At 36.6% G+C, this 16,752-nt stretch overlaps 1 protein-coding gene across 1 annotated transcript in view; it reads right to left on the bottom strand.

Annotated features, from left to right (window-relative positions):
* Positions 1-789: 789 nt before the first annotated feature.
* Positions 790-16,752, bottom strand: part of SPRED1 (sprouty related EVH1 domain containing 1) — a 77,411-nt gene continuing 61,448 nt past the window's right edge. The window contains exons 5-6 of the mRNA XM_007427256.4: positions 9,671-9,829; positions 790-6,301 (exon numbers count right to left, since the gene is read on the bottom strand). Coding sequence (XP_007427318.1) covers positions 5,642-6,301; positions 9,671-9,829 — 819 coding nt within the window. The 3' untranslated portion in view covers positions 790-5,641. The remainder of the gene's footprint in view (positions 6,302-9,670; positions 9,830-16,752) is intronic.

Here is a 16,752-nt window from a genome sequence, read left to right as displayed (position 1 = left end):
CTGCATGTTTCATCTGTCTGATTCCTTGTACTTTAAAGATGGACAAACGTTTTCACAGTTCACATTAGATAAACTGGTTGCCTCTACATCCAGAGATAAAACCAATTTCTTCTCAACTGGGTCCTCTTCCCTCTTTCATGTCTGTTTTGACCATCCCAGGTGGTAGTAACTTGGGATAGTGGTTTGAAGATATTAGTGTGTTCTCACTAGTTTCACATTCATTTCCAAGACCAGTTATCAGTTTTGAATTACAGTGTTTTTTATGCCTTGGAACCTCAGTACCAATGGAATGGCTTCATTCATGTCTGCTTAGCTACAGAAGTCATATTTCTCCATGTGCTACATTGTTCTTAAGCATGGACTATTTGAGCAATCCTTTTAAGCAGTACCTCCTTGCTCATGGAATTTTCCCCCAGGAACCTACTTAGTGTTGCTATCTTTTTATCACTAAGTTAACACGTTTTTGTTTTTCCAGGACCTTTAAATTCATCTTTGGCTGTCTTTAGCTTAAAAAAAAAAAATCTGCATTTTATCTGCTTGGCTTTATATAGCTGCCTTTGTATCATGGCTTCAGAGTTTTTCATCATGGTTTGGATTTTTGAATTATAGCATTGTGTGCTTCCGCGGTATAAGCATGTAAAAAACTTGTTTTACAGGCATTATATAAATACTGCCTTGCAGAAGGAAGCAGACTCATCTTGCCAATTTGATGGAAATGCTAAAAAATACTAACAATTTTCTGCAGTATTTCCTTATATCCTACTCAGGACAGTCCCCAAAATTAAATGCAAAGAACCATGACTTCACTCTGTTTAATGTCATAATAGTTTTATTCAGATAATTGCAGAAAACATTGAAATGTAAAACTGTTTTATGTTGTTATCCAGTATGTCAACTTACAACAGGTGTAGTAACAAAACAGTTAAACTCATTTGTATTTACATTATGTACTCCAGGATAGCCAGTTATATTTTTATACATAAAGAAATACATCTATGGCATGGAATTGAAACTAAAATCTACATTGTTTAGTAGAAAGATATAGCAAATTTTAAATGAAAATAATCTATAAGTGAGGCACTTTCGGAGAACAATAGGGCGAAAAGCAAATGGCATTAAGCAAAATAAAATCCACAAATAAAAAGGGGGAAAACTTTATATACAGGTTACACTGCAGTTCGCAATATAAAGTTCTTTCACTAGATCTTTTACTGTTTTTACAACTATTGAAATTAAGCATTTTGGGGGGGGGAAATGCCATTTAATGCTATTTAAGTGGCATTTAATCAGTGCACTAAACTGCATATGGACATTTTTAACCATCCACTTGTGGTCTTCATAGTACTTAACTGAAGTTTATGAACTGTAGTTTTATGTTCTTTGGAGAATAAATTAACATTGTGTGCTATTCAAATGGGAGTTAAGATTTTCTTCTGCAAAGGCAAAAAAAAAAAAAATGACCTGCAAAAAATTTAGAAGGAACAAAAAATGGGAACTATCTCAATGTCTTCTGAAATAGCTACTGTGGATGAAGATAAAATCAGGAACCAAGCCGAATAAGAATTGTTCTATCCTTGTATTCTGAAGTCAGCCTTCTCCGACTTCATGACCTCCAGATGTATTGGACTTGCCAGCAGAGTCTTTGGAGGACGCTGGATTGGGGAAGGATATTTTAGATGTTTCCCAGTTGTTTTTATCTTATGTTCCAACTTGGCTCTCTCCAACCTTGCATAAATACTCTGGTTCAGAGGTTAAATCCTTATAGGCTGGATTTGTATGAAAATTCATCCTTGGTTTTAAAGGAGGGTTTACAAGATTTCTGTGATCCCTTCCAAGAAACATGCAAAGGAAATAACGTTCTGAGCTACTTATTTTTAAATGGTATGAAGGAGTTGGGATGTACCTATCTATTATTGGGGGACTCTCTTCCAGCAGCATTCAGTCTTCCCAGGTCTTGACTGATAAGAGAAGGAAAAAACTCTCCTCCTCCACACAGATCAGGTTTTGGGGGGAAATAGGGACAAGGTCAGTTAAAGAAGATATTGGTCTCAGAGAACTGTTTCAGAGAAAAACAGTCTTAACTTTTAAAGGTTAGTCCATAACTATTTTTCTTGAAGCACAACTATGTTTGAATATTTTTTTTAAAAAACTATTAATACTTCATAAATATGGAATACTAAGAATAGTTTAATATTCCCCTTCCAGAATGACATTTCTTTACCACTGAATTAGAACAGAAAGTATTAAATTGCAAATGCTGAATAGGAAGAATCTACGTATCTTCTCCACAGTTCTTCACTGTAGAGCCAAATGCCAGAAAGTATCTACTATAGACAAGTCTAGAGTTTGTGACCTGGTACATTATAGATCAATATTATATTGACTTTAGGCTTGTCTATTTCATTTCTCTAGAGCCCCCAAGATCTTCCAAGTAAAACCAGCTGGAGCTTGCAAGCAAACTGTATGACTCATAAAGCTACTGTTTCGCTCCCTCCCACCCTCTTGCAGTTTCTTTCTTTCAGTATCCTAATTTAGCAGGAAAGGGAGTTTTGTCACAACTGTTGAACTGTTTGAAACTGGCAATTCTTGCTGATCTGCTGCATATTACCTCCAGATTTATCAGCAGATCCTGGCATCTTTTCTGCCTACCTGGTGGAAGATTATACCAAATTAATGCTTAAAGGGCTGTATGACTCAGGTCACAATTTCTAAATCATGTTTGTCCAGCAGGTGGTGCCCAAGGAATAGAGCTGTTTGTTTTCATGCAGAATTAACCCAGGTAAGAACTCTCCCAGGCCTGGAAATAAAACATTATGCAGTGATTTTTCAAAACCTATACAAGAGGTGACTTCATCTATTAAGAAGCACCTGAACTGATTGGTAAAATGTAAAATCTTCCTTTTCTGGAGAAAGCAGCTTGAAAAATAAAAACATGGACAAGAAATGCATCCAACGTAAACACCCACTGAAATGTATGATTAAACATTATTAAACAATTGATAGGAGTGTCGGTATATTGTTAAATTAAAATCCAGTGGCTTATTCTAGGAAGAAGGGATTTGCTTCAGTCCTAAATTAAATCCCGGCATCTCCAGTTTTTAAAAACCAAATATATACAGAATCTCTGGAAGCCAGGCTGGATCAGAACAATGGCCAGGCTTGAAAAGATGTATGGAAAGGGATGAACCAATCGCCTTATTCTTTATCTTTATTAAGCTTGTTAGGTTTGTAAGTTGGTCATGCCTAGTTGAGAAGCTCTTCTGCAGAAAGAAGTCTAAAGAATAGAAACATGGGTGACATCACCCAATGCATGATGATATTGGATCAATGCTGTTTCCCCGCTACTGGGGGAAAAGAACCTGAAATCCTAGTATCTGGAATTATATTTAAATGCCTTCCCCACGTAGTAGTATTATTTATTCAATAGTAAAGGATAATATATGTTTACCAGTGAAGTGTTTAAATACCCACTGAAAATAGCAATGCACATATTCAGAAAAAGCGTATAGAATTCCATGTGAAAAGCACTACGGGAACCAGGAGATGTATTATGTTGATTAGTGCTCATCAGAAATAGTTAGACTTGCTGTTTCCTAAAATATCTAAATATGTATGTGTGCGTACATACATGCAGAGGTCCAAAGCACTTTCTTGTTCAGCCAGCAAGTTCTTCTCTTCGCTGTTTGTTGCCATGCCCCACTTTAATAAAAAACAGAATGTTTTAATAATTGCTATTCACAAGAAGCAGTTCTCATGTCACCAATGAAATAAAAGTTAGGTGTCCCCCCCCCCCCCCGTTTGGGGAAAAAAGTTAACAGTCTGCCTAGGCAACCAAATTTAGCTGACCATATGAAGCATGAAAGACATCCTATGCAGCAGTTTTCAAAGATACAAAATAATTGCAGGAAAGGAGACTGCTGCTAAAGGGTCACATTTGCTGACTTAGGTTATTTATTGTAGATAAAAGTACAAAACTAGAAAGAAGCTCTTAACTTCTATAGTTATCAATATATTTCTCTTCTTTTCAATGTGAAATAATACTTCAAGATGATCTATGTACACAATGTCGTCAGTTCAAGCTGTCATATAAATATAAATGTCCTTTTAAAAAGGTATTTTACAAATAGTGTTATATACAATTGTTCAGTTTTGATGTCTATGCTCTGAAAAAAGTAGAATGTATAGTGGAAGGGGTATTGTATGATGAAACATGATCCTAAGAAGAAAATATGTATATTTCTCTGAAGAAGCAGAGATGTTAAAAAGTGTGAAATTTTAATTTTAATCCAAAAACATATTAAAGACATATTTTACTCCCTCCTCCACACCCTTTAACTTTCTTGAATGAATGACTGCTCCACTGCTTTAAACTTTTATTAATAAAAAACCTCTATGCTTAATTATGTTATTATGCCATATGATAGATAACATTTAGGAATTACCAGAAATGGCATTTAGAACACACAGCCAAATGTTAAGTTAAACATATTCATTAATATGCTACAACTCAAAGACAAAATAAAATCCATTTTCATTCAACAAGAAATTCACTTTCTTTTCCTACCTGGACTACAGTTTGTCATATAGCATACGTTTAACTTGTAGTAGGTCAAATAAAAGTAAATAATGGAAACATAGTTTAAAGAAATAACTGGCACCAAGTTGAAAAAGTCATAAGTATGTATTTTAAACAATTTCCAAGTGGTAATTTTCTTTTTCCAAACATCTGTCATCAACATTTTTAGGAGAAAATCCTAAAAGAAAAGCTGCTGGCTGTGAGAAAAGTGGGGGGGGGGGGATCTTGCCATTACACTGAAATTAGAGTTATTTATATATAAAAATAAATGTTATGTTCTCATAAGAGCATTAGACAATTATATCTGTGCTTAACAAAACATTGGTCATCAGACTACAATAATTAATACTTAAAGGCTTTCAGATTACCAGAATGTACAGAAGAAAATTAATACAAAAATGTAGTTGAAGGGAAATAAGACTGAAAATATTGATTTCTCGATCTGAATAAAAATACTAGGTATTTAAAACTGAGAAATACTATCACGGAATGTGCCTGGAAAACATGGTCCATAACTGCTGAACTGGAAAGTGGAAGAAAGATTTAACAATTTGTACCGTATATTTTGTTAAATATAAACATTTGTTATTTGTACATAAAACTGTTTCCCAAAACTATTTATAAGTAATTTAGTTGCACTGAAAATCAATTTAATTTCTCATCTCTGCCAAGATATTAACTTCCTTTAGTTTTAAATCAGCTTTCGCTAGTGCAGGTTTAGTTAATTTTTCTGCCAAATGGATTATTTCAAAAGAGCGCCCCCCCCATCACCTATAGCACAAAATGTACAGAGTGCTGAAGTATGGACTGCAGTTTATACTTCTTTCCAATACCAATTGGAAGAAAAGGCTTTCATTTCGCAAGAACTCCTTTGCCGCTTGCTCCATGCGCTTAAAAAGCAGATTAGGCATGGCTTGCATTTGTCCAATGCAACAGTTCTGACACGTCTTCCGCAATAGGCCTTTCCTACAGGGTGGGTTTTCCCTTCTGCTTGCCAAGCGCTTCCATGAGTTAGATACTTCCCAACGATAAAGACTCGTCAGCCAATTTTTCCACTGGACTGTTTCATCCTGCAGCTTTATGTTTCCCTCCACAGCATCCACAGATTTCACCACAGTGGTGGCACGCTCTCAGTGGGAGGTAGCAGCACATACATGGCGCAATGAACGACAAAGTGATGAGGGCAAGCCATCGTAAGCAGAACTTGTCATCACTAGTGTCGCAGGAGCAGGGGTCAGAGAAATCCCCCTCAGAGTCCGACATGCAGTGATAGAGCATGCTCTCGGCACACAGCATGCAGCTAACCTGGTAGATGCATCTTCTAATCGGGTCTGGAGCATCCTGGCATTTGCCCCGGCCGTTCTCTTCATGGTTAAACCTCTCCTGGCAGTATATGCAGCGAGAGCGCTCACCATCCTCTTTCCTTTTTTTCGATTTTTTTAATTTGATAGAAGGAGGCTGTGTTTTAAGTACCACAGAACTCTTTGAATCTTTTAGGGAATTCAGTTTCGGTCCATCTCCAGACGGGTACAGATAGTCAGACTTTTTATGGTCTGCTTTAGGGCAGTGCAGCGAGGAATCTATTTCATCCCTATCCAAGTCAGTTTTCCACATATCAGGATGTCTATAATCTGCATAGCGACGTATTAAAATATCACGGGGGTTTATTCGAACAATTTCTTCTTCATCCTGAAAAGTGACGCTCCTGACGGGTTTCTGGGGTATCTGCAAAAGAGGAGGGGACACAGAAGGGCCCTTAATATTACATGTCGCCACACTGATGACTGTGCATGTCATTTCAAATAAGCAAAGTTTCAAGTCTCAACACTTTATTTCTCAGGAGAGTCATTTTTCTTAAACTGCACAATTTATTGAATATATCTGACATATTTAATGTTTATTCAACAGTCCAAATAACCAAGCACTGCATATAAAGTATCTGCAGTGCTGACAACCCCTATATTAAGTTCACATTCTCTCTCACACAAAACACTTTAAAATAAGGGCATGTGTAAATATTCAAAAGTAACAAGAAGGTGATGATTCCAAAATACAGTAACATTTTTTAACATTCGTATGAAACCCCTACTGAAGGCATCCAGGGATTAGATTGGGATAGCATCAAGCTACGGATGGCATACAGTTCTAACCTTATTTTAAACTGAAGGATAACCCCCAACAAGTATCTGGAAATATGAATGTAAGAAAGAAGGGTGAATAATCTGAAGCTTAATCAGAAGTGATATCAGCCAGGATAGCTGCATATAACAATTTACATTTAGACCTGACGCATTTGCATTTCCCTTAAAGGCCCAAGTGTACAATTGGGAAGTATTCCTGGACTTGGCTCTTTTTGTTGGAAGAGGAGGTATCATCAATGGCATTTATCAGTTTGGGCTCCTTGTCAATTGTAGTCTTATTTAATGAATTTAATTGCACTGGTTGACATTGATGATTCTGGTTACATCCCTGGTGAATCACAGTATTGCACTGTATATGAGGCTGTCCTTAAAAAGGAGCATAAATTTCAGCTGTTGCACGTGTCTGCATGTATATTTTTCTGTTCTAATTATTACAGATAACCTATTCATGTCTGGACCCAATCTGTGATTTGGTATTGATGATTTGAAATGAAGCTATGCTACAACACCCAAGATCCTGCTTGGAAAGTGGTCAGGTTGGGTGAAGAGCATGTAACAGACTGTTTCTGTGATACCTCTGGAATGATCTTTCCAAAAATATCCATATGGTTTCTCTCTTGCTTTTTAAGGTCCGCTCTGCATTCCAATGATTTTATTATTATGTTCAATAATTATTTTATCTATTGCTGTTATTTTAAGGCTATTAACTGCTTTTTCTGTTATATTCTTTTGAACTGGAATAGGAAATCTTCTCAATAAACAAAAATAAACAAAAAGAATGAAGTTAGAGAAAAATGCAAATTCAGTAACTGTGTACACACAGAACAATTAACAGTCAAGTTATATGTACATGTGATTTAGGCACAGGCAAGAAGCACAATTTCTTAAGAATGAAGGCAGAATCCAGTTTTGTGTGAGTGGAAGCTGCCTGTATATCAGCACTTCCTTTCCCCCACCTTGCAGGTCTTGTGCATGCTCAATATCTGAGGTCTGAAAGACTGTCAGCAAAAAACTAATTCAGTGAAAGAAACTATCTAATTTTGTTGGAACTCCCAATTTTGTTTTAACTTGTGAATAATTTTGAAGCACACATTGTCAAACATGAGAGGATTCAGAAGTTTTTTATTTTTCCAGTTTGATGCCTTCTAAATTTGTAGCACTACAATTTCAAGCATCCACTGCCAAATTAGGAAGGCTGAAAGAAAGTTGGTCTTAAGTGATTCATGTTGAGCTAAGCCTACAACATTCCTTGTGAACATGAGCTTTAAATCATGTTGCAAAGGAGGTAAGGCTTTGTACAGGTGTAAAAGTAACCTGGCAACTCAGGCATGAATTATTTCAAAATGCTTTTAGAAGAAGAAAAAAACCTTGATTACTTGAAGTACTTGCTCAATAAATACATTAACACTTGTGGTAGGAACCGTAGCCAGCACGAAAGAAGTTGTTCGCTTTGCTGGCATCCAATGGAAATCCACAAAACCGAGACAGAAATAACTTTTCCATAGCCTTCTAAGGGATTGGCTGGTGATGACAGAAGCATCTTTCACTAAATAAGTTTGCTATAAAGTTCTAGTTTATGAGCAAAGATTAAAAAGCAAACAACCCTCTCCCATCCCTGCCAAGGGCAAAGACAAGATGCTCCATTATAGGGCACAGCAAACTTATGTTGGAATATTTGAGATTCATGATGACTTACTTGGCTCAAACTAATGAAAATTGCATTTGGTCACTCTTGCCAAATGGTTAAAACTCTCTACATAATGAGCAAGCTAAATAGGGAATTCTTTGGAATCTAATTAAAGATCCATTCTCAATTAAAGCAGGGCATGCAAACCAAAAGTGTTGTTATAGATAGTTCTGAATTTTAATTATGGAGTAGTCCAGTCATTACTGTGGAAATCAGTGTGCACAGTAAGAAAAGGACCATTCAGTTCATGGATGAAAACTGGCTTACAATGCTGTTCAGAATCATATAACCAGTGTATTTTGACAAACACTGGTTTGTTCAAATACCTATGGAAGTATGCAAGTAGGATCTTCACCCATGAACATAGACAGTTTCTCTATATTTGAATGAACTCAATTTGAAAAAACAATGTGTGAGATACTACCACCATGCCTGGACACAAGCACATGAAAGAGAAATGAAACAAAGCCCAAGAATGGAAATATATCCTTATCTTTAAAGACTTTAGGTTCTCAAGTTTGTTTTGGCATTGGAAAAGACTGCTTATCAGCTTAAAACCAAGCATTTTAGTTCTCTCAGCCTAAAATCAAAGAAAGCTTCGATAAAAATCATGAGCCTCATGGCTTTACTTGTTAGTAACTCTAAATGGTTGTTACTGACCCTTGGTGCTGATATTTGAAAGGAAGTCTCACAGTATCATTGACTTTAGAAATACCCCTTCTTGTACATCAAAATGTCTCTTTGTTCCAGCAAGTGAATTTACAGAGGCATTACAAAAATATGAATTATTATCAACAATGATTGCAAAGAGGACTTTCCTAACTGGGAGTTGGCAAGCTGCTAACTGCCCAGGTAGAAAGCTGACCATGACATTGGTGAGATGACAGGCTGGCTGAAGGGGAAAAAAATGTCTGTCATAGAAAGTTGGGGGGGGGGGAATTTCTCCAATGCATCAATTAATTGTGCAAGCCAGAGGAATGAGTTCAAAGCATCTGCTTCTCCTTTTAAACAAGCAACAGTTCCTCACAATGGTCACATCACGGGGAGAATTATGATTGTTTAAAAGCAGAAACTTCCAGTCTCTTCCCTGACATGTGAGAGATGGGGATGTGCAAGTCTGAGGCTTGCCACTCTTTGCTATCTTTGCAGGGAAACTTTTATTCCATTATGTCTGAACTGGAACAATGACAGAGACAAAATTCTGGTAGCATTTCAGAGGTATTCTATTGACACATTCTAATATATAAGTTGCTTTTCATGGATCACCTGGTTCGGCTGGCTGTGGAAATACGATCTTCTGGTGTTCAAATCTTCAAAGACTGAGGGTCTTATACTTAAGCTTTTATGAGGATCATTGCTTGCTAGAGATTCATGTCGGAAAATCTGATCTTTCATTAGCAAACTTGATGTGTTTTCTGGAATTGCCTGAAAAAGATTATATATTAAAATGCATGATGTTAGTTTTTTTGCTTTGCTTTCCCTATATAAAATTAAATCCACTGCAATGTTGTTTAGAACTTTAGTTAGTAAGTTGGATATGATACTCAAAGTACCCAATTAATACATAAGTAATTTAAAAAATACACCATTTATGTAGCTTCAAAATAAAGTATTGGTGAGTACAAATTGGTTTGAGGATATCACTCCTTAAAGAAACTTGCCCAGTGAGTAAGTCAAAACATACTTTATCAGAGGTGGGGGCAAGGAAGCAACCATCCAGATCTACAAATAGCAGGGCTGCACAATATGAGTATGTGACCACACAAATGTTCTTATATTTCCAACAGAGAAAACTGCTCTAGAACAGAATGAGTTATCAATCATTTTTCCAAGCCACGATTAGCACTATGACTGTTTTGCTTGATCATCAAGAACATCGACTCCCCTTGTTCTAACAGGCCAGAAGTAGAGTAGAATGATGTAGTTAAGGAGTCTCACTTCTGAAGTATAGGACAACCATATGGTGGGTGGGGGTAGAGATCACTTTTACTTCAATGGCTACACTGTAATTAGAACAAACATTTCCATTATAATTACTGTAACTCTACAAAAGAGTGTGACAAGACATAGTTTTAGGAGTTTAGGCTACTTTTGTATAAATGCATGCACATGCACATCATGCCTTAATATGTAAGACATCACCAGGCAAAGTCCATTTTCAAGAAACACAGTACACTTGCGAGCACTTTCATACAAATGAGACATTTTTAGGTATTATGATAATCTGGAATAAAGCATTTCCTGTATGGCCAACAGGTTCCAAAACTTAATATGGCCTTTCTAAATTCTGAGAAACTCTACTTAATACAATAGAAAGTAATACTTTGATCAATTCAAGTTGTACAACATCCATGATTACAGAATTGAACCCAACCTCTGCAGTTAAAGTTTTATATGTAATTTAAGGTAAAGAGCCAGTTCAAATAATCTCTTGACCACAAAACACATTGGGTGATCTCCCTCTTTCTCTCAACCCAGCCTTCCTTGAAGAATGGTTGATGTGAAGATGAATTAGGGAAGACCTCTCCCACAAACCCCCTTGAGGTTTCACACAAAAGTGAGACAGAAATGTAAATAAATAATAAAAGAACCGACAGAATTTCTTCATGGGCAAAGATAATGTAATTTATTTTTGTTCTAAACGTCATTTGGAGAACATTCAGTGATGTTTGAAGCATACATACATACTGACAATAGAAAAGGGAACAGAAGGAAGAAAGTCAACAACATATTCCAAATATATCCAACCCTAGTCATCTTAAACAAGCATGCTAATGAATATTACAGGGCATAAGATATTTAAAAAAAGAAATGTGGGGGGGAATCAAACATCTTACAGATCACAGATGAGAAGTAGAAAAAGCATGGTTTCCAATTAACACTTCACAATAAAAAAGCCCACCCACTGGGGGGGGGGGGAACAGTTTTCTCCTACATTCCTTTACTCCAAATTGCATGTGAACTTTCAGAACAGATTTGGGGACACATGGGAGGGCTGCGGGAAGAAAAAAAGGAGGAGAAAGTTCCATTCAGCAAACAGAGGTCTTGTGAGAGATAGGCTGTGAACTCAAATTTCCCAAGGAAGGAATGCTGAAAATGTCAATAACTAACTGCCACCAAGCAGAGACTGAGAAACATAAAGCAGGGTTTCTAGTATGCCATAGGTAGGGAAAAAAACTCAATTTTAATTCCAAGAGACTATAAGTTGGGGTCACCAGCCTTAACCACCAGAAGGCAATTATTTGAAGTGGCTTTAGACCTGGCGTTCAATAAAGATTTTTCACTAGATGTACACTGTTGAGTTTCTGAGACACTTCAGCCAAATCTTTGTCAGCAAAAGAACACATGGGTACCAAGCTTGCATTCCAGAATAGAACAAAACTAGTGACATGAAAGTCACCTGTTGATCAATTATCAAAGTGTCTCTATAGCAGCATTCACTCTGTTAACAGAGAAGTTAAATACATAAATTATGAATCAATTCTACCATGAGAAAGGCTATTTTGTAGGGCTGTGTAATCCATTTTGCATTTTACAAAATATCTCTGTGAATCTGCAGCTATGTCTCTGGAAGGGTCAACAGAGCTGTACTGAAGCCCTTTCTCCATGCTCTGAGTGTGTATGCCCCGTGGACACTTCATTTGTGACTGTCACTGAAGTAAAGCTGTACACAACAGACAAATAGCTGCCTTCAGGAAATATTGCCTTTTCAGTGCTCTGAGTGGTGGATTTGAAGGGGTAGTTCACCATGTGAAGAACCCCTCTAAATGATTTGCACGTACCTTTTTAAAAAAAAGTTCTGGCATATCAGAGACTAACATGCTTATAACTGGGCCAAAACATACCCTACATTTAATTAGTTCAGCCTTGTGTAAAGGAAGATTGGGCAGATACCTTATACATTTTATTCCTACTTAATACTTAATTTTCTTTGCATGGAAGAAGTACTCCCAATTAATGGAAGTTGTTCTACGAAGAAACAAATATGCAACTTGGTTTGACACTGAATCAATCCACTTGAGACCATGTTTTTTAAAAATTTCGTGTCTGGGGTCTTTTATACCCTAGCCCAATTTCAAACTGGGTGCCTTACAGATGCGTAGATGCTGAGTCTCAGGATTTTGGCCAGGCTGGTTGGGAAATTCCTGGAGCCGAAATCCACACATTTGGAGAGTATCGAAGGTGGGGAATGCTGCTCTCTCTGTATGAAAATGACTTCTCACAAGCTCTGTTCTCCCAGAATGCAACTGTTGAAGGCTATTCTAACAGAGCTAATAAAATCAAGTGATCAGCATAGAGAAGGGCAGACAGCTTTCTATCACCAACTTTAATCAGAGAAAAGTTTTCTTCAAGGTCAAGAAAACACTGTTGATAAAAAAAAAAATCAATACAGGTGGCGCTAAGACACAGTCCTATTTGTGGTGATAGTATCTGTCGGTGTCTTGTTGAAGGAAACCTAGCTTGCAGTTGGGGTCTCATTACTAAAGCCAGCAATTGCACTCAGTTCAGCAGCATATAAACTAAATTGGACAGATCCACTTTATAAGCGCTGGCCAACATAAGTATTCCTGCAATCCTGAGAATATGCAGTACAGTTATCCTGCACCGTAGCAACATATTGGCCTATATAGTTTTAGGTACCATGTAGAACTATAGTGTGCAAGAATTTGATTGCTTTTACTAAAGTAAGAGATGCAGAACAGTATCACTATAGCGAAAAACGTTTGCAGTTCACAATCTTAATTTATTATTTGAAATTGTCTCACTTTCCTTTTGCAAAGATTACTTTCTTGATGGAAAAGATCTGTAACTCTAAATTATACAAATTTAAGCAGCTACTTAAAAAACGTCCTTTGGATGTAACTAATCTACCCTCCATTTTAGGCTGCTACGAACTTGCATGGGTCCATTCCTAAAAATAAAAAAAGTTAATAAAACAGTAACAAAACAAAAAAATAATCAGGAAACATAATTCCAACAACAAGAGGCCCAACACAAGTGAAAAATAAGCCTAAACATTTTACAATAAAATAAATAAAAAAACCCTTGCTACATTAATGTTAATTATGGTCTCTATCTCATTCAATATACAAACACAGAGATACATGAATCCCTGCTTCTTTTCTACTGCCAAAGCAATTACACGCTACCCACATTTAATATAATTCAACCACAACACTGACATAAGCTACCTACCTGTAAAGGAACCTACACTGGTGCACAACAGAAACCTGGTTTGTTCTCAGCTGCTGATATAATAATTATTGTCCTATGGTTGCTAAGACATACTTTGACTTTTTTCCAAGACTAATAAAACATTTCTGTATGCACAAGAAAAAGGATGCTGGGTAAAAGCAATAAAATGACTCCAGCTGTAGCAGCCCAGCAGAACTCAAAGCTAGAAGACAGCTGTAGAGAAAATAAAAACCAGATTGGGGTTTGCTCTTCTTCAAACCTCCTCTCCACACTTTTCCCAGGATGAAGCTTGGCGAAGAGAACATGGTGCTCTTTTGCAAGCCTTGTTAAGACAGTAATTTAACAAGTGAACTGAAAAGAGGGACACCAATGCTGTACTCGTTTTACCTTTTATAAGAACTTCCACATTTTCTAAAAGCATTTTACTGTACTCATTAGGACCCTTCTGCTTTATGATTTCACAGACTGCAGCAAGTGCTTTCAATACCAACGTTTCCCTCCAATTAGTTGCATTTTTTTTTGCCCTACATCCTGAATACCTTCAGAGCAGCCTATGGTCTAAAAAACATTTTCTAGCCATTTAAGACAGGACATTTCCCATATAAAGCATCTCCTAAAAGGATGGGTGAACCACAGACATAGCAATTCCCTTTTTTAAAGGATCCCAAGTGTACAGACATTATTGAAGCTACCACCTTTTGTCTACTTTATTCCCAATGATGTTAACCGGTCATCTTTCATAATGTGGGGTTAGTAACATGTAAGGAAATTCAGAATCATGGCCTACATCTGTTAGTTAAGGTTGCTAATCAATTCAGTGAGAATCTCCCTATAAACATGGGCAAACTCATTTTCATGCAAAGTTTACCTCTTAAACTGAACAGCAATACTGTAAGAGAGTGACCACTTCAGATGCTTAAGAAGATGAGGCCAATTCCTTAGGAGAAAGAGCACAGAGTGTGACATCTTCCTGTTTTCTGGCATACTCAGAAAGAAAGCTGAAAAAAGAAACTCTCCTGTCCCAACCTACTATAAGCTACACATGAGAGTGGTCTTTATTTCACTACAGCTGACCAGCATTTTCTGAAGGGGTTTGTAAGTAACTCTCTAATCTTACTTTAAGAGAGAACAGGGCTGCCCCTACTGGGAGTATGCCTTTAGCTGAATCCCTGTAGTTATTGAAAGTCATTCTTACCCAAGTTTTATAGATCACAAACTGAGTTTATACTTGGAGAACAACTCCTCACACCCCCCACCAATATGAACAGTGGGACTGATGAAGATGCACCTAAATAGAGTTAAGGAGAAAAAAATAATTCAACATTTATATTTTAGGTTAAGGACCATAATTTGTAGGTAGTGTTGTGAAAAGCTTCACTAAATCACCTTAAATTTATTATTGCACAAAGAGATTAAAAATGCCAGATTAATCCCTCTACTTTTGATTGAAAATCAGTTCAGTCAAACTACATATTTAAAATGATTTACGAGTAAAATCCTACAGAATATCATTATACTGGTACACTTTTAAAAAATGCCATGTCAGGGCTTTCAGATAGCAAACTCAAATGGTAGGAAGCACTCTTTCCACCCTTAAACAGTCAGCAGATTTTAGTTACATGTTTTTTAACTGGGATCCAAGTGTCATATGTAAAGCTGTTAGCAGCAGATACTTGAAAAATATGGAACATAAAGAAACAAAGAAATGCTTTTCCAGAGAAACATAGTCACATTCTCCAATCACTGAGAGAGGGTCTGCTTTTAATTTCATTAACACTGAAGATCCTATCTACTAGAACATTATTTCTTTAGGAGTGCCCTCCCTTGGGAGACTTCTATCCCTCCAAGAGTGACTTGCCAGAAGTAGTTTTCAGAGGCCTTATAAAATCAATGAAACCTTCATCTCCCACCAGATAGTTTGGCTTTGTGAACTGGAAGCCATTTTTACACTATGACGTTAGCTTGAATATTGTTTAAGGCAGGTAAAAATCCAACAGGGTTGTCAAAACATGTGACAAAATAGTCTACAATTTATCCCGACAATGCTGAAGAGCATTTGTTTATGTTCAGTATTAGGGAAGCAAGTAAGTAAACATGCTCTAAAGAATCTCCTAACTCCATGAAGCAGATTTTGATGGAAAGGAGTATCTGGGCAGGGGAAAATGAAAGGATTCCCATCTGTATTCAGCTAACAGAAGCCTCTGGAACATTGCTTATTGAATATAGTTCTGTTAGCAGAGCAAGGCTGATTAGATTTCAAGCAGTTTTCAAAAAATCCTCTGGGGAAATTATTTATGAATCTCACACTGGTAAGATATTCATCTTTTGGAGAGTTCAAATCTAAACTGTAAGTCAATCTGTGGCCATTTTGCTTTTATTTTGTCATTATACTGTGTTACTATAACTTTGATATAGTATGAGCTTTTCAAAAGCTAAAGTGGTAAATTTATTAAGCTGTGCTCCCACGACAGGTTCTCAATTCTGCCCAAACCTATTAATTTTTTCTTAATGCCTTTTTCTAATTTAATCTTTTTTTCCCTCAACCATATATGAGCATTTCAAATTGGGCTACTTGACAGTAGTCTACTTTGTATTGTATCTACTGGACATTTCTGAATAATCAATCCAAACTGATTTTGGTTTTCCAGCTACACAATGCTACATCAATAGCTCAGTCATTTTCTGATCAACTAAGATGCCTGGCTCTTTATTTAGTTACTTCCAGCTGAGTCCTCAGCCAAAAACAAAAATGCCTCTTATCATTCCAAGTTCATAGCCTTCTACTTGGCAGGATTTCATTTCATTCCATTTCTATTACTCCAGCTCTTCCTGTGTAACTTCCTGGTCCTTCTTCTGTACTCATAATACCTTCCAAATTAGTGTTGTCTATTTCAAGACTCAGACTTCCTTTCTAAAACAAATACTTCAACATTATTAAATTAAAACAAGCTTGATCAACTACACTAGCGCTTCCTTCCAACTCAATGTTTCTTTTTAGTACAATCCTTTATCAGCATAATTGTAACTTAGTGACTTGAAGTGTTTATACTGATACACAACTTGTTCATTTTAAACATTATTCTCCTTTGTGGTTTTGTTCTGTATAAATTATTTTATTACAGTCCAAATCTCTTTGAACAATTACTGTCCTC

This window comes from Python bivittatus, unplaced genomic scaffold, assembly GCF_059951505.1.
Source record: "Python bivittatus isolate LINGU-HERP-01145 unplaced genomic scaffold, Pbiv_v1 ctg000480_np1212, whole genome shotgun sequence".
Classification (NCBI taxonomy): domain Eukaryota; kingdom Metazoa; phylum Chordata; class Lepidosauria; order Squamata; family Pythonidae; genus Python; species Python bivittatus.
Note: the sequence above shows the minus strand (reverse complement) of the source record. Positions and strands in the feature narration are given on the sequence as shown.